At 47.0% G+C, this 27,504-nt stretch overlaps 1 protein-coding gene across 1 annotated transcript; it reads left to right on the top strand.

Moving 5' to 3' along the window:
• Positions 1–2,115: 2,115 nt before the first annotated feature.
• LAPTM5 (lysosomal protein transmembrane 5) lies at positions 2,116–26,557 on the top strand. Its single transcript, XM_054292455.1, has 8 exons — positions 2,116–2,240; positions 8,030–8,123; positions 14,937–15,013; positions 15,955–16,083; positions 18,245–18,370; positions 19,082–19,177; positions 23,782–23,874; positions 25,902–26,557. The coding sequence occupies exons 1-8, from the start codon at positions 2,154–2,156 to the stop codon at positions 25,974–25,976; spliced, it is 777 nt and encodes a 258-aa protein (XP_054148430.1). The 5' UTR covers positions 2,116–2,153; the 3' UTR covers positions 25,977–26,557.
• The last annotated feature ends 947 nt before the right edge of the window (positions 26,558–27,504 follow it).

Here is a 27,504-nt window from a genome sequence, read left to right as displayed (position 1 = left end):
TCCTTCCACAAACCGGCTTGGAGGGGAGGCAGCCCCTAAAGAAAACACATTTCATGTGGGGAAGGCAAAGCCAAGCCTGTTATAAAGGAAAGATGCTCAAAATTATTTATTGAAAAAAAAAATGAACCTTATTTTTAGCCCTATTTATCAGGGGTGGAGGCAGCCCCTAAAGAAAACACATTTCATGTGGGGAAGGCAAAGCCAAGCCTGTTGTAAAGGAAAGATGCTCAAAATTATCTATTTTTAAAAAATAAACCTTATTTTTAGCCCTATTTATCAGGGGTGGAGGCAGCCCCTAAAGAAAATATTTTTCATGTGGGAAAGGCAAAACCAAGCCCATGTTTGCATCTGGTTTGTAAGGGAAAGATGCTCAAAATTATCTAATTTTAGAAATAAACCTGATTTTTAAGCCTATTTCTCATGAGTGGATGCAGCTCCAGGGGTGCTGGTGGATGTGGTGCCCTCAGTCTGCACCTGCAGTTTGTGCTTTCCCCGCTGGTGAACAGATTTCACCCTCCTGCTCCACCAAGGATCCATCAAGGAGCATTTGCAGCTGAATTGTATTTATGAAGCAACCAGGTGGAATCTCTGCATTTAATTCCGTAAAAAACACCAAGAAGCCCCTCTGCTGCATCACTGTGGGGGATGCTGTGCTGGGAACACGCCTGGAGGCATCAAACAGCAAATCCAGGGAGCGTTTTTGGGATCTGACACCCACAAGAGCTCATGTGAGTGCTTGCCCAATTCTCATTTTATTTACCTGCATTTCCCTCCTGGAGAGCTGTCCCCTGCTGGGACACATCAAACCTTTGTCAGAAAGCCCAAAACTCAGAACAGTCCACTCCACAGGGGTCCAAAGAAGGAATTTCTGTCCCATGGGGTGGGGGAAGAGGAAAAGAGAATTAAAAATGGGGTTTTTAATGAGAACAGTAAAAAATCTCTGTCAAAGAGCACATTTTGGTTAGTTCAGGCAGGGGGACACCCCAATGTCCTGCACAGTGACAAAGCCACCATGCTCAGATCCTGCTGGTTTCATTTCCAGGAGATGAGGACACAAATCACATCCCCAGGAGCTGGGACCAGAGCTGCAGATTCCCTCAGCCAACATTGATGCATTAGGATTTTAGCTTTTATATTTTTCATACATTTGTAATCCTGCAGTTCCTTAGTGTGTAATTGTAAACTCCATGTACAGTGTGAGCTGCTGCTTCCCCATTTTGGGCAGACACAACAATTCCTCTCCAGGCCTGGCAATCAAGGACACCTCATTGCCTCAGTGAGAGATGGAAACAGAAGTGAGTTGGGGGCAGTATAGCTGGGGTCAATGACTTCATTAGCTGAAGTAATTGGAACAGTAACCCCCAATATGCAAATGGACCAAAATTATTAAAGTGTGAAAACCAGTGACCCCTGGTCCATTTTTGGGTGTAGCCTCTGGGGAGCTTTGTCTGCCCTAAATGTACCTGAAGGCCCTTCAATAAATAGAACTGCTTTTTATTCCCTTAATTTTGTCTGGCCTGTGTTTTTAGGTAGCCCCAAAGAAACACCAACACCTCTGCCATCCTCCTTCTCCTTGCAAAGCCTCTGGGGGCCTTTGTTTGCCCAAAAGGTACCTGAAGGCTCTTCAATAAATATAACTGCTTTTTATTCCCTCAGTTTTGTCTGGCCTGTGTTTTTAGGTAGCCCAAAAAGGCACCAACACCGTCTGCCATCCTCCTCCTCCTCACAGAACCCAGGGCTGCTCCAGCAGCAGCTCCAGAGAACGGAGCCTTTGCTGGCAGGGAACGCCAGCTCCAAAGGGAGGAACTTGGATGCTTCACTGCAAAAACAGCAGGGTGAGTTTGAGATGAAATTCCTGGCCCCTGTTTTGTTCCTGAGGATTTCTGTAGGACAAAGCCCAGTCCTGCACCTGATGGTTCTCTCCTGACACCCCGTGCTGGACACAGCACTGGGGCTCCGATTTCCCAGCTGGATGTGCTGAAAAAGCCCCCCAGTTTTTCTTTCTTTGTGATTGAGAAACCCTCATGTGACTTTGTAGATGACTTCACACATTCAGAGAGCAGGAAGGAAGCTGAGCTCTTCTCACTTCGTGTTCCGTGGGGCAGCTGCAAATCCAACCTCATTATCTCAGGAGCGCCCAGAGGGACCTGAAAATGAGCCCCCAAACGCCCCCTGAGCCCCCCAAATGCTGCTGCTTCAACATCAAGACAGCAACAGTGGCCCTGGGGATCTTCCACATGGTGAGTCCTGCATGGGGGACAGGGAGGCAGGAAAACAGAGGTGGAACCTCTCCAGGAGGTGCCTTGTTGTGGTTCACAGGGTTCCTGACACTGGAATGTTCTCTGTTCCCAAGAGGAAAAAGCAATGAGTTAAGAGGGATGAACAAAAGGTGGTGGGGGACAGGGAGAAGCAGAATTCGCTGCACTGGGAGGAGTTTTGAAGAATTTTTTCCTGGCTCTGCCAACTGGAGCTCAGGGAAACTTGATCTTCTTCCTGTTTTTCTGCTCAGTGCAGGAGCTCCTACCTGAGCATATCCAGAGCCTGCTGGGTGGGAATGGGCAGCACTGGCAGTGAGAATGTTGGAGTGGGGCGCTGGAGGGATTTGGGAGCTGGATAAGCAGAGGGTGATGGGCAGAGCTGCCTCCTCTGGGCCTCTTTTGATTTCCATTGAGATCATGGCTGTGTCTAGAAGCTGTTCAGGGCAGGGATGGCAGAGCAGGACAGCCTGGAGGCCCCTCTCTCCCATGCTCCGGGTGGCAATGAGGAGTTTTAGGTGTTTTCAACCGTCCTGAGGATGTGGTTTCTTGCATGGCTGGATTATTAAAATAATCCCTGTGCTGCCCTGGTTGTGCACAGTCATGTTTTGGGAGCCCCTGGGGGGGTAATGGGGCCATCACAGGTTCCTGGGACAGCAGAGGGGGACCTGGGGACCTGCTGCCTGCAGGAATCCTGTGGGATCAGCAGCTGTGGCATGGGAAGGACATTCCATGGTCCCCCCACAGCTCTGGCTGTGCACAGTCAGGGTTTTGGGCCCTTGGGGTGATATGGGGCTCTCAGCACTCCTTGCCCAGCAGAGGGGCACTGGGGAGAGCTGCAGCCTGCAGGAATCCCATGGGAATGGCAGCTGTGGCACAGGAAGGACATTCCAAGGTCCCCCCTCTTCCCTGGAGCAGCAGGAGCGGTGCCATCCCTCTGGCCCTTGGAAAACAGGGTCATTTTTGGATAGGTCTTGTCCTACTTTAATAGCTGTCACACAATACCCATCATTTCTCCCCCTGCCTCTTCTCTCCCTTTCTGATGGTGCAGCTGGGCAGAGAGAGGGAAAGGGGATTTATACCTTGGCTGATTTGCTCCATCAGCACTGGGGCTCTGGGTCAGGATAAATTCCTGCTGCAGGTGCCAGGGATGAATCCCAGCCATGCTGGGTGACAGCAGTGCCACCAAAGAGCTCTCAGGCTCTGTGGCAAGGTCTTCTCCTCCCATAAATCAGCTCTGCCTCGCTGCTGATCTCTGCAGAGACAACTGGAATAAATCCTGGGCGTTCTGGAGCAGACAGGGAGGGAGGAGGAGAGTGAGAAGAGGATGGGGGTGTGTGATCAGCAAAGCTCCGTGGTGTGGGGAGGTGACCTGCAGGTGACTTTCAAAGAGAGCACTGGGGAGTTTGTCCTGCTCCTCAGGCCTCGAGGTGTTTGACAGAGATTTGAGGTCAGGGCTGGAAACCTGCTCCAGTGCAGCAACAGAATTCCCTTCCTGCTGCTCCTTGATTGGAGCCAGAGGTGCCTTGGGAAGCAGCATCTGCACCGTGTCTGGCCTCAGCTGCACTCCAGCTCCTCTTTTGGCAGCTCTGCAACTCACAGAGCACAAATTCAGCTCTGGAACCCTCCCAGGCCCCGTCCTCACCTCTGGATGTGACTCAGGTGAGCTCAGAGGGATTCACTGAGCTCTCATCAGGCTGGGCTGACCCAGGGACCCCACAGAGCCCGAGCTGCTTCTCCTGGAGCAGCTCAACCAAGGAGGCAGCAGGAGATGAAATGTGAAAGGAAACCAAATGAGAACTCCAAGCTCTCCTCACTTCACCCTCGGCTGCCACAAGAGCCACTCAGAAATTCAAGGGAAAAAAGGAGAAGCTGTGACAGGGCAGCGTTTTTGGGTGGTGCTCTTTGTGCTGGTGTCCCCAGAACCCCCCAGAACCCAGAGCACCCTGTCCTTGTCCTTGTCCCTGTACGTATCCCTGTCCCTGTCCCTGTCCCTGTCCCCAAGGGCCCCTGTTCCCCACAGCTTCAAGCTCCCCTGGCAGAAACCCCTCCTGTGAAGCAGCAGAGGAGCAGCCTCGCACCAGGGCCATGTGCATGAAGATAAATCACCTGGAGATCAGTCAAGCTGCAAATATTTCAGGAAAAAAACCTGGCACAATGTGACCTTTCAGAGCAGTTGAACCCCACTGCAGCTGCAGCAGGATTGTCCCCATGGAATGAGGGCTCTGTGTGTCAGACTCTGCCTTCAAGACACCCTTATTTATCTCCCTTGATTTAATGACTGGATTTATCTCAGTCCTACATTATTTCAGCATATCATGGAATACCAGAATGTCCTGAGCTGGAAGGAACCCACAGGGATCATCCAGTCCAGCTTCTGTTCCTGTTCAGCCCCCCAACAACCCCATCCTGGGCATCCTGGGCATCCTGGGCTGGAATATCCACAGGCATCACTGATCCAGCTCCTGGGCCCAACAACCCCAGCCTGGGCATCCCTGGAGCTCTGGCAGCCTCGGGGCTGTGCCCATTCCCTGGGCAGCCTGGGCAGTGCCAGCACCCTCTGGGGGAAGAACCTTGCCCTGATCTCCAGCCTGAGCTGCCCTGGCCCAGCTGCAGCTGTTCATTTCCTGGGGATTCAAATTTCTTCCACCAAGAAATAGGAAGCTCCATTTACTGACAGGCAGCAACAAAAGTTCCAGCTCGAGGAGATCAGGGAGGAAGGGGTAGAGAGGGGCTGGGACTGGAGCACCTGGAAGTGAAATCCTCTATTTTAAACCTGCATTTGCCCTGCTGTGGCATTGCAAAGGGAAAAGGAACGGGGTAATTTTTCTGTGTGAAATGAGAAGTTTTGGTTTCTGCTGAAGCTGAGCGGTGAATCTGCAGTGGGAGCAACTGAGCAAGGAGTGCAGGGCAGGCACCACATCCATCCTCCTCTGCCCTCCCCCAAAAGGCCCCTCTGCAGAGGGTTCACCCCTTGGATGTGCATTCCCTGCAGGAATAAGGAAGGCTCCACATCCCAGCTGCTGGAGAGGTGTCCTGTGCTGGTCTGGCTCTCCATGCCAAGGGAAAGGCCTGGAGGTCTCTGCCTGCTCACAGCTCAGTGCTTCTTCCTTTCTACACAAAATTGAAAATTTGAAACCAACTCTTGCCTTAAAATTCTCCTGAATCTCTCAGGCTGGGCTGGGGTTTCCTGCCATGTCCTTATCTTGTGTGACTGCCTTGGCCTGGGCTGTGTGGCTCACTTCCCCAGAAAGGAAACCAGGGCCTCATGTTTCTCTGGCAGACATCAGAGAGGGTTCCACACACCCAACTTCAGCCTCCAGATCTGCTGGATGGGATGGGGGAATTTGGGGTTTCCTGTCCTGCTCTCAGCCACTCCTCCTTCAGAGCAAAACTGATATTTAGGGCCCAGCTCATCCCTTTTGCTCAGGCCTCCTTTTAAGTGGAACATGAAAAAGCAATTTCTGTCCGTATTTCCCAAGCTGGCAATTGAGGGGTTGGACCAACAGCAGAAATAAAGGAAGCAAAACGTGTTTGGGAGCCTGAACACAAAACCTCTCAGCCACCTTGCAGTCAGGTGTGATCTCCATGTGTCTTCATTAAGAGATCCCTCTCCTCCCAAGGGGCACCAGCAGCTGCAAAGACACTTTGGATCGATGCAATTTCATCCTTGACAGGGTTCAGAGCTGCCCTGGAAGCTGAAAGGCTGTTCCATTAAGCTGAACTCGTGTTAACTTTGTCGTGTCCTCGTGTAATGAGATCTGGATATTCCTCCTTTTCCTGCCAGCTCATGAGCAAATTGCAAAGTTCATTTACTTAATTGGAAAAAAGGGAAGACAGCAGAGTGACTCTTGAACCAGCTGGTATCAGACAGGCCCAGGGAAAGCCTGGCACATCCTTCCTTCTCACTCAGACTCTGGACAGGATTTTAAATTGGGAGGGACAGGGTAGACAGAAGCTCCCAGTCCCCTCACAGCTCAGTGTGGCTTGGTGGGTGCCACAGCTCTGGGAGCTGCAGCTGGGGGCTCAGAAAGTTGATGAATTCGGTTTGAAATTATTTCTAGGTCTTCTGCAGCTGACACAGAGGCAGAGGGAGGGGCTGTGCTCAGCTCCTATCACCTCCCAGCCTCGCTTCCCCTTTCTGGGCAAGGCAGAGCCTTCCCCCATAGCTCCTTTGCAAGCTCAGCTCCCCAGGCTGGGCATCCAGCTGCCCAAAGTGTGTCTGGATCCCTCTGAAATACCAGCCCCATCCTCTGCCCAACCCAGCCCGTGCAGCAGCAGCCTCTGTGCTGCTCCAGCAGCCCCAGTTTGCAAACACAAGCTCAGACCACAGCGGTGCCACTTCCTCCTCGCCCACGGTACCGCTCAGGCTGTAATTGAAGTGAAAGGTTGGTGCAGCTCTGGTGGAAAAATTGTTTCATCTCTGCCCGAGCTGGTGCTGATGTGGGTGGCAGATAGGGCCTGGCTCCAGCATCACTGAGAGGCAGAGGGCTTGGGGTCATGGAGAGGGGCAGCTGGAGGGACCCCAGGGTCACTGGTGCCATTCCCTGCTCCAGCAGGGCCATGCAGAGCTCAGGGCACAGCACAGTGTCCCTGTGCCTCTGGAATGTCCCAGGGAGGAGACTCCAGCCCCTCTCTGGGCTCTGCTCAGGGCTGGCACTGACCAGGGCAGTTCCTGGGCTCAGGCCCTGCCCATGGCTCTGGGGCCATGGCTGGGCCTGGAGCAGAGCCTGGGGCTGCTCTGAGCTCTGCACAGGGACAGACAGACAGGGACACACAGGGACACACAGGGACAGACAGGGACACACACAGGGTGCCCAGAGCAGCTGTGGCTGCCCCTGAATCCCTGGCAGTGCCCAAAGCCAGGTTGGACAGGCCAGGAGCAGCCTGGGACAGTGGGAAGTGTCCCTGCACATGACAGAGGTGGGATGGGATGAGCTTCCCAATCCCTTCCAACCCAAGGGCAAATCCCTTCCAATGTGTGCAATGGTTCCCAGGTTTCCCATGGAGCAATATTCCCAAATATTCCCATGGATGGGTTGGAGACTGCTCTGCTCAGCTCAGCCCCAGTGCAGGGTGCAGACCCCTTCCTGCAGAGCTTTCCCAAGAAATGATCCAGCAGGGAATGACCCAGCAAGTTCCATCCTTTCTGGGATTCCCTGATTCCATGGAGATCTCCTAAGCTGGGCTCAGACATCCCTGGCTGAGTGCAGAAGTTGAGGGCCAGGACTGAGCCCACAGCTCTGGACCTCCCTCCATCTCCCAGCTCATTAAACTCCAGACAGAATGAGGCTGGGGTTTGATGGTCCACTTGGAAAACTTGGGGAAAATCATTCCAGTTCAATGTGAAAAAAGAACATTTGGAGATTTTCCTCAAATAATAAAAGAAGGAAAGTGATGGTTTTGTCAGTGGAGTGGCACAGCTGCACTTACAGGGAGATCTTTCACCTCTTTTGTGTTTCTTTTTACACTTTGGAATACTGGTATTGCATTTTCCTCAACTCTGGAGCAAAAGGCAATTTCAAAACATAAAGCCAGGATAAAAACCATTGAAACAAAACTCACTACCTCTGTTATTTCTCAATCTTCCTTCTGCTGGCAGCTAAATCCAAAATATTAACAAACTGATAACTTGTCTCAGAATTTCCTGGGATTTAAACCCTTTCTGTTTGGCTCACTTGGAGACTCATCCATCCAGCATCCCATGGAAATAAATTCACTGCTGGGAATTTGGGCCAAGGCCCCATAATTTTGTTTTTTGCTTTGTTCTCCAGGTCATGAGCATCCTGCTGCTGATTGAGTATTCCCTGGAGGTGGCCAACGGGAAGGGCTTCTGCAAAGACCTGGAGAAGGATTACTACAGAATTGGTGGGTCCTGAGAAGCAGCTGTGGGGCAGGGAGGGATCCCTCAGTCCTACAGTGCTCCCTCTGCCTTTTCCATCAGAGTTTGGAATTCTGGGTCAGAAGCTCGGGAAGGAATTTAGGCTCTGTTTGGGATTTGCTTTAGGCCAGGGCTGTGTTAGAGATCAATGTGGAGCCAGAGAAGTTTTTATTTCAGAGGATCAGCTCAAACTCTGCAGCACCCGTAGTGTCCTTCAGCTCCCTCTGGAACGTCCTGTGGATTCCCCTGGCAATCCTGGTTTCCCTTCCTCTCCTTTTCCCCCAGCTGTGCGCCATTCCAGCCTCACACACACTCCTGACTTCCTTCACATTCTGGCCATTTCCAGGGAAACACTGAAGTGTCCCAGAACTCCTCAATGGACAGAGGGGACAAATCGCACCCCACACTGATCCCATGGATGTGTGGGCTGTGGGACAATGCCACCAACACACCAAAACCCCTCCATGCCATGGAGCCATTCCATAGAGCCATTCCCATAGAGCCATTCCCATGGAGCCATTCCCATGGAACCATTGCCATGGAGCCATTGCCATGGAGCCATTACCATGGAACCATTGCCATGGGACCATTCCTGTAGAACCATTCCCATGGAACCATTGCCAATGGGAGCCATTGCCATGGAGCCATTCCCATGGAGCCATTGCCATGGGAGCCATTGCCATGGGAGCCATCCCTGTGGAACCATTGCCATGGAGCCATTGCCATGGAACCAATCCCATGGAGCCATTGCCACGGAGCCATTGCCATGGAGCCATTGCCATGGAGCCATTGCCATAGAACCATTGCCATGGAGCCATTGCCATGGAGCCATTCCCTTGGAGCCATTGCCATGGGATCATTGCCATGGAGCCATTGCCATGGTGCCATTGCCATGAAACCATTTCCATGGAGCCACTCCCATGGAGCTATTTCCATGGGGCCATTTGCATGGAGCCATTCCCATGGGAGCCATTCCCATGGAACCATTGCCATGGAGCCATTTGCATGGAGCCATTCCCATGGGAGCCATTGTCATGGAACCATTGCCATGTAGCCATTGCCATGGAGCCATTCCCATGGAGCCATTGCCATGGAGCCACTCCCATGAGAGCCATTGCCATGGAGACATTTGCATGGAGCCATTCCCATCAAACAATTCCCATGGAGCCATTGCCATGTTATCATTGCCATAGAGCCATTGCTATGGAGCCATTGCCATTGAACCAATCTCACGGAGCCATTCCCATGGATCTCCTGCCTCTCAACTGGACACAGCCCCACCACCCCCCCCTCCCGCTGTCACCCCCATTCCCAGATTTTCCCAGCCCCTGGTGTATTTTTTCCGAACATTGGTGGCTGGAAGAGGCAGCCAAACTGTCCCATAGCTCACAATTCCTGAAGGATTGAATTCTTCCAGAAGGATCTAGCTCAGATCCTTGCAAAGACCTGGAGCTGCCTCATGAGGTGCCTTCTAAAAAACCAAAGCCCTCAAATATTGCCCAACCAGGATGTTCTGCCAGAGCTGTCTGGAAACAAGTGCAAGGGGGTTTTGCTTTCTTGAGTCATTTTCTGTGAGAAACCGCAAGCTGAGAGAACTCTGGGAGCAGAAGCAGGAACCCAGGCCCCCTCCCTCCCCTGTCCATGCCCACGGAAAGAAAACACAAACCCTGGCAGCCAGGAATTGCTGTTTCCTGGTTTTCCAGAGGCTGTTCCTGGGCTCAAAATTGTTTGTACGTGGAGGAAAAGGAGGATGAGTACAGATCCCTGCACATTCCAAACCTTCCTGTCCACAGGACAGGAGTCAGAAATAGGGAAAAGTGCCACACCAGGAATAGGCACTGCCTGATGAAGTTATAAAAGCTGGCTTCAGGTTTTTCCAAGGAAAAATGCACCCTGGGATCCCCCAGGGCTGTTTGACATCAGCACTCAAAGGTTTGGTTCAAGAGAATCATGGAGTATCTGGATTGGAAGGGACATAAATCACCTGGTTCCAAGGGGAATGGCATCAGCAGTGAGCAAAAAATGGGAATTTGGGTGAGTCCTGCTGATATGAACCCAAGCAAGGGGCAGTGCAATGGTTCCCACATTTCCCATGGAGCAATAATCCCAAATATTCCTGTGGATGGGTTGGAGGCTGCTCTGCTCAGCTCAGCCCCCAGTGCAGGGTGGAAACCCCTTCCTGAAGAGCTTTCCCAGGAAATGACCATGCAAGGAATGACCCAGCAGGCTCCAGAGGCAGGGCTGGGAACAGCACAAAGAAACCAGGAGCATCCATCCATCCATCCATCCATCCATCCATCCATCCATCCATCCATCATCCATCCATCCATCCATCCATCCATCCATCCATCCATCCATCCATCCATCCCTGTAAAACGTGTTCCCACTTCCAGTTTTTGATGGGAATTGAAGAACTTGATGCAAGTGCAACCTCAAGGGTTTCCTTCCTCTTTCAAGATTTTGTTGTTTTCCTGTTTCATGGGAGGTTTTTGGGTTGGTTTTTTGTTTGGGTTGGTGTTTTCATTTTTTTTATGTTCATGAGTTTGGGAGTTCTGTTTGTTTGGTTGGTTTTCTGGTTTGTTTTGTTTGGTTTTTTCTTTATTTGGGGTTTTTGTTTGTTTTGTGCATTCGGGTTTTTTATTTGCTTGGATTTTTTTTTTTCTTTTTGGTTTTTTTGTTTGTTGGTTTGGGGTTATGTTTGTTTGGGGGTTATGTTTGTTTGTGTATTTGGGTTTTTTCTCGGGGTTTTTGTTTGCTTGAATTTTTTTGTTTTGTTTTTTGTTTGGGGTTTTGTTTGTTTACAATTTTTGTTTGTTTGGGATTTTTGGTTTTGTTTTTTGGTTGTTTTTTTTTTGTTTGTTGCTTTGGATTCTTGTTTGTTTGAGGTTTTTCTTTGTGTTTTTTGTTTGGCTTTTTGTTTGTTTGGGGGTTTTTGTTTCGCTTGTTTGGAGGGGGTTGGGGATTTTTTTTTGTTACATTTTTTGGGTTTTTGTTCATGGCACCAAGCCACCCCTGCTGCCAGCAGGGAGGATGACTCTGTTGCCTGGGACAGGAGGCAGCCAGCTCATGGAAAGTTGTTTTCCCTTGGTTTTCCTTTTCTTTCCACCCCTTTGTGTTTGTGGGGGTTTTGTTTGGGGGGGTTTGATCCAGGTTCTGCTTGGAAAATCCAGCTGGGCAATTAGCTGGCAATGGCCGCTTCCCAATTAATTAGGGATCCTGCCAGAGAGCTGGAGCAGGAGCCCATGGAGAGAGAGAGGCAGGAAAATGTGGCTGTGCTGGACCCTAGAAAATCCTGAGATAAGGAGACAAATCCTCTCTGGGCAAATTCCTGAGTGCTGGTGCTGGGCAAAACCCAGGGAAAAACCTTGGGAGATTGGGCTTTAATGCGATTGGGATTGGCTCCTTTAGGGAAAAGGCTTTGGGAGATTGAGCTTTAATGGGATTGGCTCCTTTAGGGAAAAGGCTTTGAGAGTTTGGATTTTAATGGGATTGACCCCTTTAGGGAATAGATTTTGGGAGATTGGGCTTTAATGGGATTGGTTCCTTCAGGGAAAAGGCTTTGGGAATTTGAGCTTCGATGGGATTGGGATTGGCTCCTTTAGGAAAAAGGCTTTGGGAGTTTGGGCTTTAATGGGATTGGGATTGACTCCTTTAGGGAAAAAGTTTTGGCAGATTGGGCTTTAATGGGATTGGTTCCTTTAGGGAAAAGGCTTTGGGAGCCTGGATTTTAGTGGGATTGGGATTGGCTACTTTAGGCAAAAGGCTTTGGGAGTTTGGATTTTAATGGGATTGACTCCTTTAGGGAATAGCTTTTGGGAGATTGGGCTTTAATGGGATGGTTTCCTTTAGGGAAAAGGCTTTGGGAGCCTGGTTTTTAATGGGATTTGGATTGGCTCCTTCAGGGCTGGTCCCACAAAGGCTGAGTCTGGCTCCTTTTTTAAGACCTGTTTTGGGTTTAGGCTGCTCCCTGTTAATCTTTGGCTCTTTGTGCCCCACATCCCAGCCTTGGTTCCACTCCCCTGCTCCTCAAAGCTGGGGTTGTTGTTCTGCCTTGGAATTCCAATTGGAATTCTCTTTCCCACACCCGTGGGAGCAGGAGGAAAGCAGCAGTGCCTGCCTTTGGAGGGAGCTGCCGTTTGTGTTCCTGGTTTTCTCCAGGACACAAAGCCCTTTCCCCCTCTCCCTCGGGGTTTGCTGGGTTTGGGGTTCTCTCTTCATTGTTTAAGGAGATTTCTTCCTCCTCTGGGTCTCAATTCCCACAGCCTGGGGAGGGGCAGCATCAAAGAGCAGTCATCAAGGCCATGATTTCCTTTCCTACCTGGGCATATTGTGATCTCAGAGGTCTCGATGTTATGTTTAATAGATTTTATGTTTAATAATTTTATATTTCTTGGATTGTTGATCCCAGTCCCATCCCAGCGTTATTCTGAATTCACGAAATTAATCACTTTATTCAATTTATATTTTTATAAATTTATATCTATATTAATTAATCACTTCATATTACTTTTATTGTTCTTGAATTCATGGAATCCAGACTTTATAACCTGCTCTGGAAAATGACATCAAGGCCACGCTTTCCTTTCCTGCTCAGGATATTGTGCTCTCAGAGCTCTCAGAGCTCTCAGAGACTCAGAGCTGAGTTTAATGGGGTTTGTGTTTAATCACTTCATATTTACTGAACTATTGATCCCAGTCCCACCTAGTGCTGTTCTGAATTCACTGGGGTTGTAGCAGGTAATGAGGAAAATCCTTTTCCTTGCTTTGCACCATCACAGCCCTCCTTTCCTGGTGCAGGGTGGGTGGATAATTTGGATCATTCCCTGTATCCCACCCCTCCAGATGGCTCCAGTCCCCCTCCAAATCAGCTGTTTTGGTTCCTAGGGGGATGCAGCCTCCCCAGAGGGATTTCCCCCAAACCTGAAGAAGGAAGAGGCTCCTTGTGCTGGGGGAGGAAGTGCTGCGCAGGGCTTTGCTCACTGAAAGTTTCCCATCAGCAAAGCTTGTTTCTGGAGGAGATTAAAAGAGGAGATAGTAGAATTAAAAATCTCTTTTGTATCAATTGAAATGAATTTAAATTGCATTTAAATTAACTCGGTCAGCAGAGGGAGGATGGGAGGGGTGGCACTGCTGCTGCCACCTGCCCAGATGTGGCTCAGGAAGGTTTTCAGCAAATTGGAATTGTTCCAGAGCTTCTCAGTGACATTTTTAGTCCTTTCTGGAGCTGGGGGTAGATTTGAGTCACTTTACCCTGGGGGGAATCTTTGCATTTAGCCCTAGAGACAGCAAATGTCCAAATTCTGATAAAGTTATCATTGTTGGGGTCACCTGCCTGAAAAACAGGGACAGGTTTCTCTGCCTTGATGTCTTTAGGAAGGACTTTATCCTCTTGGCACCAAAAAAACCCCCCAAAACAACAAAACAACAAAAAAAACCCAACCAAAACAAACAACAAAAAAACCCAAAAAAACTTGCAAAAAAACCAAACCAAAACCAAAATAAAAAAAAGAAAAAAGAAAAAAACACAAAAAAACAAAACCAAAAAAAAAGAAAAAAAACCCTCCCAAACCAACCAACCAACCAAAAATAAATATATTTAATTAAGAAATATTCACTGAAATAAAGAATATCCACTTCTAGAAAGGGAATAAAGGATGAATTGGGGTCTGCCCAAGCACTGAAATCTTCCCTCACCAAAGGTCCAGGTGAACACTCAGAGCTGGGGGAGATGGAGATGAATTTTCCTGGGGGAAAAATGGTGACATGGAGCAGTTAAGGATTTCAGAGCAGCTGGAATGTGGCAGGGATTCTACAGACACAATTCCCAGAGTTCTTTATGAAAACAGTGAGGGAATCATGGATAAAACAGAGTTTGGCACTGGATTTATTCATGGTTATGTGGAACCCTCAGCTGGAAGGGACCCCCAAGGACCATCAGTCCTGTGCACTTATGGGAAGGATCAGCTGCTTTAAAAAAAGACAGAAAAATTAAGAGTTTGGCTCATTTCTAGCAGAATTAGGCCCTTTCTTGAAACTCTTAGGAATTGAAGAACCCAAACTGGCCAATGCTGATTTAAACTGTAGAATCCCTGTCACATTCCAGCTGCTCTGAAAGGTGAAACAGAAGGAACGGAGTTGGAGGAACCTCTGGGAAAGGTTGTGCAGAGACAGATTTAAAAGAGCAGCAGAGTTTTGCCTCTGGAGAGGTGAATCAGCAGCAGGGCAGGCTGGGATTCCAGGGGGGAAAATTGTTTCCAAGCAAAGGTTGAGCAGGAAATCTGTGGATACAAAACATCACCCTCACACCCAAAGCAGCTGCCAAAAATCAACCTAACCCCCCTCACATGGCATTTTTGAGGTGTCCCTTGCATCCCAAAGCTGCAGAGTTGGGGGACAGATCCCCCCCAGCCCTCTCTGGGGTGAAAATTTCTGTTTTTCTCTGAGAGATCCTTCACTGCTGGTTCCTTTATCTGCCTTTCAGCCTCTAAATAATTTCCAGCTCAGAGTTATAAGCCAAAAGCCCTCTGGGTTTTTTAATTCTTCATTTCGTAGCATGGGGTATTTAACATTTCAGGCCTTGGTTCCCCTGAGCTCACAACCCACCTGGTGGATACAGGAACTGAAAAGAGAGATAAAAATGGGTGTAAAAAGGGAAAAGAGGGTTAATTCCAGATGTGTGCAATAATTCCTGTACAGACACAATTCTTTGTGCCAGGTTGAACCCTCCCTTAAGGCTGTGATGGAGTTGGGACATCTTTTGATGATGTGGTGATTCCTTTTATAATTTTTATCCTTTTCAGCTGATATCACCACCAGTTTCCTGCTGATCCTCATGTTGTTTGTCATCAGCTTCCACCTTCTGCTCGGGGTGCTCAAGGTATGTTCCTCACAAATGACACTCAGGGTTTGGGCGGTGATCACTGGAATTGTGGTCAAAAAATCAGGAAAACCTCCCAGAATCTCAGAATCACACAGGGAAAAAGGCAGATAAAAATCCCAGAATCACAGAATCACACAGGGAAAAAGACAGATAGAAATCCCAGAACCACAGAATCACACAGGAAAAAAGGCAGATAAAAATCCCAGAATCATATGGGGAAAAAAAAAGATAAAATTCCCAGAATCACACAGGGAAAAAAAGGCAGATCAAAACCCCAGAATCACAAAATCACACAGGGAAAAAAGCAGATAAAAATTCCAGAACCACACAGGAAAAAAGGCAGGTAAAAATGTCTCCTTGTTGCAGAGGGGAAGAGGGACTGGTTTGAAGCCTCAGGTTCCTGGGAAAAGCTTCGAACACCCAGATCTGCCAAATCTGGGCAGCATTTCCATCAGGGCTATGTTTGGTGTCAAATGAAGGAGATTTTATGATTTAGAAAGGTTTTCTTGCCTCATTTCCTTTCCCTGTTACAAGTCAGGTCCTGTGAGAGAGCTGTCACTGCCCTGCTGCAGCGGGGACTCTTTTCCCAGTGCAGGAGGAGGAATGGCCAAGCCTGGAAACCCCAGGAATGTGAACTCAGTTCTCCCTCTGCAGAGGTGAATTTCAGGGACAGTGGGATGACAGCTCTGATGGGAAGTGCCAATGTCACAGAGTGAGGATTCACAGGAATTTTCCAAAGGGGTGAAGAAAATCAGCTTTGATGATTTTCTCTGGATCGGTTGTCACTGAAATCAGAAATTCCAGGGAAGTGTTAATTCTTGGAGCACCATCTAAGTCCTTCCAGGTGTTGCCAGCTGGTCTCGTTTCCCAGTTGGAATGAAAATAACCATTAAATATAATGGTTATATTAAATAACCAGCACTGCTTTTCCTCCTCAGATGAGGGAGCGGTTCCTGATCCCCTTCCTGGCTCTGCAAGTCATCGATTTCCTCCTGAGCCTCCTGACCATGTTCAGCTCCTACATCCAGGTGCCAGCGATCATCTCCGTGTCCTCCCTGGGCCACACGGTGGGTGACAGCTCCTCCTCCTGGGGGCTCTGGGTGGGTGACAGCTCCTCCTCCTCCTTGTTGGAACCCTGGCCACTGAGAATTCCAGACTTCCTGTGCTGCCAGGCACTGACCCCCAGAGAACACTGCACTGACCTGAGGCTGTGGAGAAGCTCCCAGAATGGAATGACAGAACTGGGATTGTGGGTGTGGAGTTTGGATAGAAGTGTGTGAGATAACAGGGAGGGAAACTCAGAGTTTGGGGTTTTAGAATATAGTAATAGGTATAGAGCAAGATGGAGGTTTTGGGGTGGAGGCTTCTCCTTCTCCTTCTCCTTCTCCTTCTCCTTCTCCTTCTCCTTCTCCTTCTCCTTCTTCGTGGGTTTGGGTGGTTTTGTGTAATTGGATAAAAAGTCCACATTGTGGGCCATGGGTGGTTGGTTATTGGGTTAAAGGTAAAAATAATTCAGGTGTCATTTCTTAATTTGACAGTTTATCCTTCAAAGGCCTTGTAGAGAGAGAGATGGGGCTCCATTTTCAGTGTGTCAGAGTGAGGTGCTGCAGAACTCAGGGTTTGTGGGACTGTGACAGAGATAAGAACTAACAAATATCGGAGTCCAAATGAGAAATATCATCTCACTATTTAACCCCAACCTTGTCAGAAAAGAAGCAAAATTCTTCACCTGCTGGGGACTCCTGGCTTTCCTGAGGTGGGGAGTGCATGGAATGGAGGATCCTTCCCTTGGAGGTGGTTCTTCATGGAATCATTGAGGCTGGAATGAAGGATCTTTACCCCAGGCTGTGGTTTGTCATGGAATCCTTTAGGATGGAAAAGACCAGTAGGATCCTGGAAGGTTGGAATGAAGGATCACCACCCTGTGCTGTGGTTCTTCATGAAATCATTTTGTTTGGAATAAAGGATCGTTATCTTGGGCTGCAATTCTTTATGGAATCATTTAGAGAAAAAAAGACCTTCAGGATTCTGGAAGGTTGGAATGATCTTTACCTTGGGCAGTGGTTTGTCATGGAATCCTTTAGCTTGGAAAATACGTTTAGGGTCCTAGAAGGTTGGAGTAAAGGATGGCTACCCTGGGGCTGTGGCTCTTCATGGAATCCTTTAGGATGCAAAAGACCTTTGGGATCTTGGAAGGTTGGAATGAAGCGTCATTGCCTTGGGCTGGGGTTCTGCATGGAATCCTTTAGGTTGGAGTAAAGGATCATTATCTTGGGCTGCAATTCTTCATGGAATCATTTAGGGTGGAAAAGACCTTCAGGATCCTGGAAGGCTGGAATAAAGGATCGTTATCTTGGGAATTTTGTCATAGAATCCTTTAGTTTGGAAAAGACCTTCAGGATCCTGAATCCAGATGTGAGATGGTTTCTCCTGGCCAGACAGGATGCAATCTTGGAGGCTGAAGGAAAGCAGTGGCAGCTGGGATATTCATCATCCCCTGTCTTGAAATGTTGATTTCCTCCTGGCTTTGAGGGAGGTGGCTCTGCGTGTGCCCCTGACAGGAGGGGTTTGTTGCTGATGCCTCAAGGTTTAAATTTTATATTTTCGGGTTCTGTGCTGCTTTAGTGTGTGGGTCTGGGCTTCACATTATGGGATGGTGAGCTCTGTGCACAGAGCAGGGAGACAAAACAATTCCTGCTCCAGCTGGGGACCAAGGACAAATGATCCAAATCTCAGGCCCAAGAGCACAAACAACGTGGGCTGGAGAGAGAAAAACAAGCAGGATGGGACTGAATGGGCTAACTCAAATTAACTCCAATATGCAAATGGATTAGAACTTATAAAAGTGAGAGACCCCGTGAGCTCATCCATTTTTGTGGCCATTTTGGGTTGTGCTGCCCAAGGTAGATCCATTGAGGCCTTTTAATGAATCCCTGCTTTATTCTTTAGCTCTGTCCAGCCTCTGTTCCAGGTCAGCCTTCACAAGGCATCACTGGAGATAAACTGAGATTGTCACTGCCCTGGCCAGAGGCTTCTGTGGAGCTCAGATAAAGCCCCACAAACAGTTTGCTCACTCTTTGGGCCAGCAGAAGGGGAGGTTTGGGTTGAATTTAAGGGAATTTAGTGGCTTAGACTCCATGTGAACCAGCCACAGGCTCTGTGTAAAGTGTGAATGATCTGCAGAAGTGACCCAATGCTGTGATTGTAACCCAGTTCCTGTCCCCTCAGCAGGGCCACTCCAGGACTCCCCTGCTGGTGCTGCAGCTGCTGGATTTCTGCCTCAGCATCCTCACCCTGTGCAGCTCCTACATGGAGGTGCCCACCTTCCTCAGCCTCAAGCCTGTGGAGAGTGGGGTAGGTCTGGAGCCAGCTCTGCTCATTTCCCACCCTGGAACTCCTATAAATTCCCATTCCATGGCTGTGCAGCTCCTCTGGAGCATCCAGAACTGCTCAGTCTGACAACAAAGAGGATTTTCTGTGTTCTCCCAGCATTGCTCCTGACTGACAGCTCCCATGTTCCTTAAAAATACACCTTGTTTCTTCTTGTAGGAATCTGATGGATGCAAATTGTGGAGCTGCTGGCATGGAAAATGCCTCAAATTTAATCTTTATTAAACAGTCATATTTAAGAAGTCCCACCCCAGTGTTGTTATGAACAGATGGAATCATCACATTCCCAGGGAAGGATGGAGACACTGATTTAAGGCCCTGGGATCACTGTCCCAAGTTTTTCCCTCCAGAGAAAAGAGCAGGAAAATCTCAGGCTGGTGGCAAAAGTGGAAATTAAAATTTTAAAAGTTCATTTAAACAGAGCTTTGCCCAAGGAGTGGAAACAATAGGAGGAAAACAATATCCCTGCGATCCTGCTGCCAGTGAAAACCCTCATTCCTTGCTCTGCCTGAACCTTGAACCCCTCTCTGTGGGTGCCCCTGGCAGAGGGAACAAATGTTTTGGGCTGAGACCTGGGTGTTTTGGGCTGAGATCTGGGTGTTTTGGGCTGAGACTTGAATGTTTTGGGCTGAGACCTGGGTGTTTTGGGCTAAGACCTTCTCTCTTTTCCCCCAGGGCTCTCTGCCAGCCCTGGAGAAGCTGCCAGCACAGGAATATGTCAAAGTGATGATCACCTTCACCATCGCCTTCGTGGCTGTGCTTGTCCTCAAGGTAAAAGGCTCTGAAATGAGGCTTCCTCAGGAAATTCAGCTTTAATTCTCTCCCAGATCTGCCTTGTTGGGCCCTGCTCGGGTGTGGGAAACTCTGAGATGAGAAATGCTGACATAGAAATTCCATGGAATAGGGCAGACACTGTTGAGAGAGAAATGGAACTAGGAGCAAGTTTCAAAGGATGGCCTTGCAAATAAGGCTGGATATTTTGGAGAAATAGAACTGTGAAAGATGCATTGTAGTGCACGATGGGTAATTTTAGATGATTAGCTTTAAGGCATTTACAGCATGGTGTGGCTAAAGCTGATAAGCCGAGAAACACTTTAATATATTTATTAATTAGGAAATTGTTGGCTTCTGATTGTGATGGTGTGAATTGTAACATCTGTATTGTCTCACCCTTCACATGAGACTGAAAATAGAATAAAATTTTTAAAACACCTCTCAGTTACCTCATCTCTGGGTCAGAAAAAAGCTTAATCCGACACGCAGGCACAGTGGGAGCTGTGCCTCCATATGCTTTATCCAAATCCCTGCCTTTGCTCCTCTGTGTGAGTTACCAAGCAAAATCCCTCTTATAGCTCCAAATTATCACTGTCCATTCCTGTCTAGAAGGAGAAAAATGTTGAAAAACCCACAGCAAAGTGCTCTGCTGTAAAGTGCCCAAATAAATGAGATTATTGAGCAGCAGGTGAGATCTTTCATGGGGTGAGTGTCTGTGTCCTCTCTGATGGGAGCAGAATTCTCCACTCTGACACTCCCAAAGTTCATTAAAACCAGGAGCTAAACCCTGCTGGTGCCTCAGTAAGCTCCACTAGAGAGGGATTTTATTCTTTTATTGCTTCAGTGGCTCAGAGAACTGATTTTTCACCTTCAGCCCCATGAAGAAAACCAGAATCTTGCAGGTGCTTGGACAGAAAGTGCTGCTTGTGAGCTGGAAACCATTTTATATTCCGAGCCCTCCAGGTGGGCCAGATAAGCCAGTGGGGAGTGGAGAGTTTTGTGTGGATGCATTTAAAGCTTTAAAATCTCTTTTAATATTTGCATGGAGTGTGCAGCTGGAGTGAAGATAACCCCGAGACCCAGCTGGCAGGAATCTCCCTGACCTGGCACATGGATTAATTGGAATTTTCCACAGCTTTACCCACAAAATGCTGGAATTTCAATGGGTTTTTGTGCTGGGGTTGTAACAGGAGGGATGGGGTGGGATAATAAAACCCTAAAAAGCCATCAGGATCCCAATCCTTTAATCCCAGTGCCAATCCCTCTCCTCTTCCATGGGTAAAATCCCACGGAATTCTCTCCTTGCAGCCTCCTGGCTCTGTGTTATCTGTGGTGGCAGAATCAGTTCAAAATTCTATGAAAAAATATTCCAAGGGCAGTGTGGGGCTGGGGCTGTGGGATTCCACTGGGAACAGTTGTTTGAATTTCCTTGGAAAAAATATTCCAAGGGCAGTGTGGAGCTGGGCCTTTGCTGCCCGTAGGGCTCTGACAGGATCTGTTATTCAAAATTCCTTGGAAAAAATCTTCCAAGGCCAGTGTGGGGCTGGGGCAGGGAGACTCCATTATGAACAGGATCAGTTGTTCCAAATTCCTTGGGAAAAAATCTTCTAAGGGCAGGGTGATGCTGCCATTGCACCATTAGGGCAATTCCACTCTGCACCCATGAGTGATTCTAAATCCATGGGTTGAGGTGGGCTGGAGGCACCTTTGGGTTCATCTCACTTCCACTGTGCCAGGTGCTCCAGCCTGGCCTTGGACACTGCCAGGGGTGGCAGGTGGGCAAATATTCCAATAACCTTTATTTCTCTTTGGAGTCATAAAGACCTCCAGCACCACGGGGATAAGAAAGCAGAAATTAAGGGGAATAAAGTATTCCTTGTGATTTTGATTTATTTCAAAACCCAAATCAGGAAGTGCATTCCTTGTTGAGAGATTTTTATTTGTGTCAAAACCAAAATGGGGGAATGCATTCCTTCATTGAGTGATTTTTATTTATCTCAAAATTTATTCATTTCAAAACCAAAATTGATGAATGCATTCCCCTGTTGTACAATTTTATTTCAAAACAAAAATCAGAGAATGAAGTCTTTTGTATGATTTCATTTCAAAACCAAAATCAGGGAGTGCATTCCTTTCCTGTGTAGTTTTCATTTCAAAACCAAAATCAAGGAATGCAGTCCTTCATTGAGTGATTTTTATTTATGTCAAAAGCAAAATTGAGGAATGCCTTCCTCTGTTGTATGATTTTATTTTCAAAACCAAAATCAGGGAATGAAATCCTTTGTATGACTTTATTTCAAAACCAAAATCAAGGAATGCATTCCTTTGTTGAGTGATTTTTATTTATGTCAAAACCAAAACTGAGGAATGCATTCCTTTGTTGTATGATTTTATTTCAAAACTAAAATCAAGGAGTGCATTCCTTCATGAGTGATTTTTATTTTTGTCAAAACCAAAACTGAGAAATGCATTCCTCTGTTGTATGATTTTATTTCAAAACCAAGATCAGGGAATGCATTCCTCAATTTTGCTTTTGAAATAAATTAAAATCACTCAACAAAGGAATGCATTCCTCTGTTGTAAGATTTTATTTCAAAGCCAAAATCAGGGAATAATGAAGTCCTTTTTATGATTTTATTTCAAAACCAAAATTAGAGAGTGCATTATTTTGCTGGGTAGTTTTTATTTGAAAACCAAAATCAGGGAGTGCATTCCTTTGTTGTGTAGTTTTCATTTCAAAACCAAAATCAGGGAGTGCATTCCTTTGCTGTGTAGTTTTTATTAATTTCTTAAATTTACTTTTTAGATTTTTCAGATTTCTAGGTTTTTTCCCCATGGATGAGTGGAGGTTCTACCCAGTTTCTATGGCAGCTCCAGGTTTGCTCTCTGCATGAAGAGGCTTTGGAAGCAGGAAGGGTTTTACAACATTCCCAAAAGATGCTCAAAGTTTGGTTTACCTCTGAACTCTGGAATGTTGAGATGGATTTTTTCACCTCAGATATTTCATTCATTTTTTTTCTCCTCTTTCTCTTGGCTTGGTGCCCACACAAAGAGCCCTCATTGTCCTGGGCATGCTCAGCTGCACAGCCCTGGTCTGGGATCTGTGGCTCCCTGTGTTCCCTGAAAATCCCAACTGCTCCCAGCCCCTTCCCAGGCCAACACAAACACCAGGCACACGACTGGAGCTGCTCAGAGCAGGGAAAATATTGATTTAACAGGGCCAGCCCCACAGACCCCGCTTATTTCCCTGGGCCACAGCCCCTCAATCAGCCCTTTTTCCTCAGCAAATGGATAAATATCCATTTATTGCATGGATAAATATCCATTTATTGCACGGATAAATCCGTGGGGTGCCAGGAGGTCCTGTCAGAGAGGTGCAAAAATGCGATTTTGCTGAATGAAGGGATTTTTGGGGCAGTCCTTGGATCTCTGTGGTGCCTTTGGTCCTTTCCTGAGGCATCCAGGCTTTGTAACCTGCTCTGAAAAATGGCATCAAAGTCATGATTTCCTTTCCTACCTCGGGATATTGTGATCTCAGAGATCTCAATGTTGTGTTTTAATGGATTTTATGTTTAATAATTTTGTATTTACTAGATTATTGATCCCAGCCCCATCCCAGCATTAGGATGGGGTTATTTTATATTTAATAATTTTATATTTACTGGATTTCCAGTCCCACCTCAGTATTTTGAATTCATGGAATCCAGACTTCATAACCCGCTCTGAAAAATGACATTAAGGCCACCATTTCCTTTTCTGCCAGGGGATATTGAGATCTCAGAGGTCTCAATGTTGTGTTTTAATGGATTTTATGTTTAATAATTTTATATTTACTGGATTGTTTATCCCAGTCCCATCCCAACACTGTGATCGGGTTATTTTATATTTAATAATTTTATATTTAATAATTTTATATTTACTGGATTTCCAGTCCCACCTCAGTGTTTTCAATTCATGGAATCCAGACTTTGTAGCCTGCTCTGAAAAATGACATCAAGGCCACAATTTCCTTTCCTACTCAGAATATTGTGATCTCAGAGGTGTCCAATGTTGTGTTTTAATGGATTTTATGTTTAATCACTTTTCATTTAGTAATTTATTTATTTTATTGATCCCAGTCCCATCCCATCATTGTCCTGAATTAATGGAATGGATCACTTTAATAATTTATATTTTTATAAATTTATATTTATATTAATGTGTCACTTTATATTATTTTTATTGTTCTGAATTCATGGAATCCAGACTTTATAACCTGCTCTGGAAAATGACATCAAGGCCACGCTTTCCTTTCCTGCCCAGGATATTGTGCTCTCAGAACTCTCAGTGCTGAGTTTAATGGGGTTTGTGTTTAATCACTTCACATTTACTGAATTATTGATCCCAGTCCCACCCAGTGCTATGCTGAATCCATGGAATCATCACATTCCCAGGGAAGGATGGAAACTCTGATTTAAGACCCTGGGATTGCAGTTCCAAACTTTTCCCTCCAGAGAAAAGAGCAGGAAAATCCCAGGCTGGTGGCAAAAGGGGAAATGCCCTTTTTGCCCTGCAGTGTCATAGGAAAATGTCCTTTTCCTTCCTTTTCCCCTCTTTTCCAGGCCTACATGTTCAAGTGTGTCCTGAGCTGCTTCAAGTTCATCAAGGCCAGCAGGAGGGAGGAGGTGAAAGTGGAGCCACACGCAGTGGAAAAGGTGAGGAAAAGTGAATTACCCCTTGAAAGTGGACCCAAAACAGTGAAAGGTGAGGAAAAGTGATTTTTTCCTGGAAGCGGAGCCACAGACAATGGAAAAGTGAATTTTCTCAGGGGTAACCCAGCTCTGCAGCTCTGCTAGAATTCCTACAGCAAAGGGATTAGCCAAAAATCCCCCAAAAATTGCATTTCCTCTTCTACAAGAAGTGGAAAAGGGACATAAAAGCGAATTTATTCCTAAAAATGGACTCAAAAGCAGTGGGAAAGGTGAGGAAAAGTGAATTTATTCCATGAGCAGGAATCCTCTAGACTGGTGATCCTTACGTCTGCTTTTTTGGGATCAGAGGGAATTTCTAATCCTTCAAATCCCCAGTAGCAAGTAGTAATAATCAGCTTTTAATTACAATATATTCATTTAATTTTACTTCATTATTTTCTGCATAAAATCTTTAAAGTCAATGAGCAAGGAAGGTGAAACTCAGGCACAGCAGATAAATGGGAATGGATTCCCTATGATCCCTGATTCAGGAATTTAGGGACAATTCCAGCTGGACTTTGGTTTCCATGGCTAAAAGTGTTTAAAATCAGCTTTTTCTTCACTTTTCTTATGAGAGGTTGGGATTTTCAGTGTTGTAAGGATGCGTGGGACATGGAACGCTGAGGGATGGGGAATGCTGAGGGGATGGAATGGTGCGGGAGTGGAATGATCAGAGAAGGGAATGCTGAAGATAGGGAATGCTGAGGGGATAGAATACTGAGGGTGTGGAATTCTGAGGGTATGAAATGCTGGGGGATAGGGAATGCTGAGGGGATGGGGAATGCTGAGGGATGGAATGCTGAGGGGATGGGGAATGCTGAGGGATGGAATGCTGAGGAATAGGGAATGCTGAGGGGATGGAATGATGGGGGATGTGGAATGCTGAGAGATAGGGAATTCTGAGGGATAGGGAATGCTGAGGGATAGGGAATGATCAGGATAGGGAATGCTGAAGGGATGGAATGCTGGGGGATGTGGAATGCTGAGGGATAGGGAATGCTGAGGGATATGGAATGCTGAGGGTAGGGAATGCTGAGGATATGGAATGCTGAGGGATGTGGAATGCTGAGGAATATGGAATTCTGAGGGATGTGGAATGCTGAGGGGATGTGGAATGCAGAAGGTATGGAATGCTGGAGGATGTGGAATGCTGTGGTTTGGCTTTTATCTCCGCCGATCTGCTGGGCCCTCCCTTGCCAGCAGCAGTGCCCGAGCTGTGGCCCTGTGCAAAATTCCTCAGCTTTCCTTGGGAATGGGGTTGGGATTCTGCACATTCAGGACACCTGGGCCATTCATTGTCCAGGGAATGGGGGCGGCACTGGCACAAGGTGCGCCCAAACCCTGCTGGATTTCTGCCCTTTGTGCCCTAAATCCCAAGCTGTTCTTTGTCCCTGCTTGGAACCAGACAGAGGAACCCTGATTTGTAAAAGACCAACTCTACAACGTGTAAAATTGTTAAGTTGGTCTGATTTCTTTCAGGGTTGGACACATGTGGGATAGCTCCCCCAAAGGACACGTGTACCTCTGAGAATTCCTGAGTCTGTTTTATCCCCTAACCTGTTGCATATGCATAGTTATAACCTTATTCATGATAGGTTCATGCATATTTATTTCGTAGCCCCATTTCACGTTAAAACTGTCTCATCAGTTTTTATGAGCCTGTGCAACTCTCTAGTAACATCGTTGTGTCTGCAACTCAGCTTTAGTTTTCTTTTTTAAGGTCAGTGGGGCCCCTCCTTATCTCTCTTTAGATTAGAAACTTGTGGTGTTTTAAGTAACTTTTTTTTTGGCTGTTTTTTTTCTGTAGGTTTTTATCAGCACAGTAAATTAGTAGATTAAATAGGTTTAGCAAGCTATAGACTAAACAAGTTGAAACAGCACTCTTCAGCTAAATCTAAAATTAGTTTCTACTTTAAGTTCAATTTCTAACTCTTTGTCTCAACCTTCCAGGATGAAAACCCTGTAATCTCATAACCTTTGATCTCTTCCAGGCCATGCTGCCATCCTATGAGGAAGCCCTGGAATTGCCTTCCAAGGATTGTCCCCCTCCCTACGTGGCCATCTGAGCCCAGCCTGGGGGAGCTGATCATGGGTGCTGCTGGTGCCTCCCCCAGCAGAGCCCCAGTGCTCACCCAGAGCAGTTCCCAGCCTTCTCCAGCCACATCCTGCCAGGGAACGGCTGGAGTCTTCTCCTGCTCTGGCACCTACATTTCCTGACCCTGGCACCCCAAATTCCTGACCCCGGCACCCCAAATTCCTGACTCTGGCATTCGAAATTCCCGATCCTTGTACCCCAATTTCCTGACTCTGGCACCTTGATTTCCTGACCCTGGCACCTCAATTTCCTGGTTCTGGCACCCCAAATTCCTGACTCTGTCACCTCCACTTCCTGACTTTGGCGCCTCAATTTCCTGGTTCCAGCACCTTAATTTTCTGACTCTGGCACCTTAATTTTCTGACCCGGGCACCCCAAATTCCTGACTCTGGCATCTCAATTTCCTGACTCTGTCACCCCAGTTTCCTGACTCTGGCTCTGGTTGCCATCCCTGGAATCTGGGATTTGGCTGCTGTGGGTGCAGGGCTGGCCTGAGCCCGGCCAGTTTTGCCCTGTGTCATGGTGGTTCTCCTCTGGCTCAGCAGGGAGACCTTTAGGAATTGGGATTAAGGGATGGTCCTGGTTTAGGGCAATTTTGGGAGAAAAACTTCTAAAGGGATTTCTTCTAGAAAAACAAATTCAAGTGGTTCCCCCCCCAAGCTGGTTTGGGAAATAGATTTCCTTGGAGAAAAGCGGGAAAAACTGTTTATTTAATAGGCAAAACATTCATCAGCACAAAAAATTAACAATATTAAACAACAAAACCTCTTGCCACTCCAAAAGAGATGACAAACTCAGAAAAGTCCCCTTGGTGGGCTGTAGCTCGGCTCACTCAGTGTCTTATCAGTCCCTCTGACCAAAACGGAAAATGGGAATGTTCAATGGAAATGGAAATATTCCATGGGACATGGAAGGAAAATGGAAAAGTTCTATGGAAATGGAAATGTTTCTATGGGACGTGGAAGGAAAATGGAAATGTTTCATGGAAATGTTGCATGGGACATGGGAGGAAAATGGAAATGTTCCATGGAAATGGAAATGTTCTGTGGGACATGGAAGGAAAATGGACATTTTTTACATGGAAATGGAAATGTTGCATGGGACATGGAAATCCCATGTCAAACTGTGACAGGGATGAACAGGGAAGGAATTTTCTCTGGGATAACCCAGCCCTGCAGGTCCTCCAGCAAAATTCCTACAGCAAAGGGATCAGCCAAAAATTCCGCAGGAATTGCAGCCCTCATCCTGTCTGCTTGTGGTGATTGACACAACCCAGAATATCCAGCTCTGCCGTTTCATACCTGAGTGGGTGCATTTTTCTCTGCTTTTATATCACTTGGAAGATGAGTTTCAATTAAAATAAAAATGTTAATGGCTTCCAAACTGTGAGTCTGGTTTCTGAGGGTGTCTGATTGCTGAGTAAGGAAGAAATAATTTGATTTCTAAAAAAAATTAGTGAGCAAAAAATGGTGCTTTGACCTTGACCTGATCTTTCTCAT

This window comes from Melozone crissalis, unplaced genomic scaffold (assembly GCF_028551555.1).
Source record: "Melozone crissalis strain CALT ecotype California unplaced genomic scaffold, PUWL_Pcris_2 ptg000111l_1, whole genome shotgun sequence".
Taxonomy (NCBI): domain Eukaryota; kingdom Metazoa; phylum Chordata; class Aves; order Passeriformes; family Passerellidae; genus Melozone; species Melozone crissalis.
Note: the sequence above shows the minus strand (reverse complement) of the source record. Positions and strands in the feature narration are given on the sequence as shown.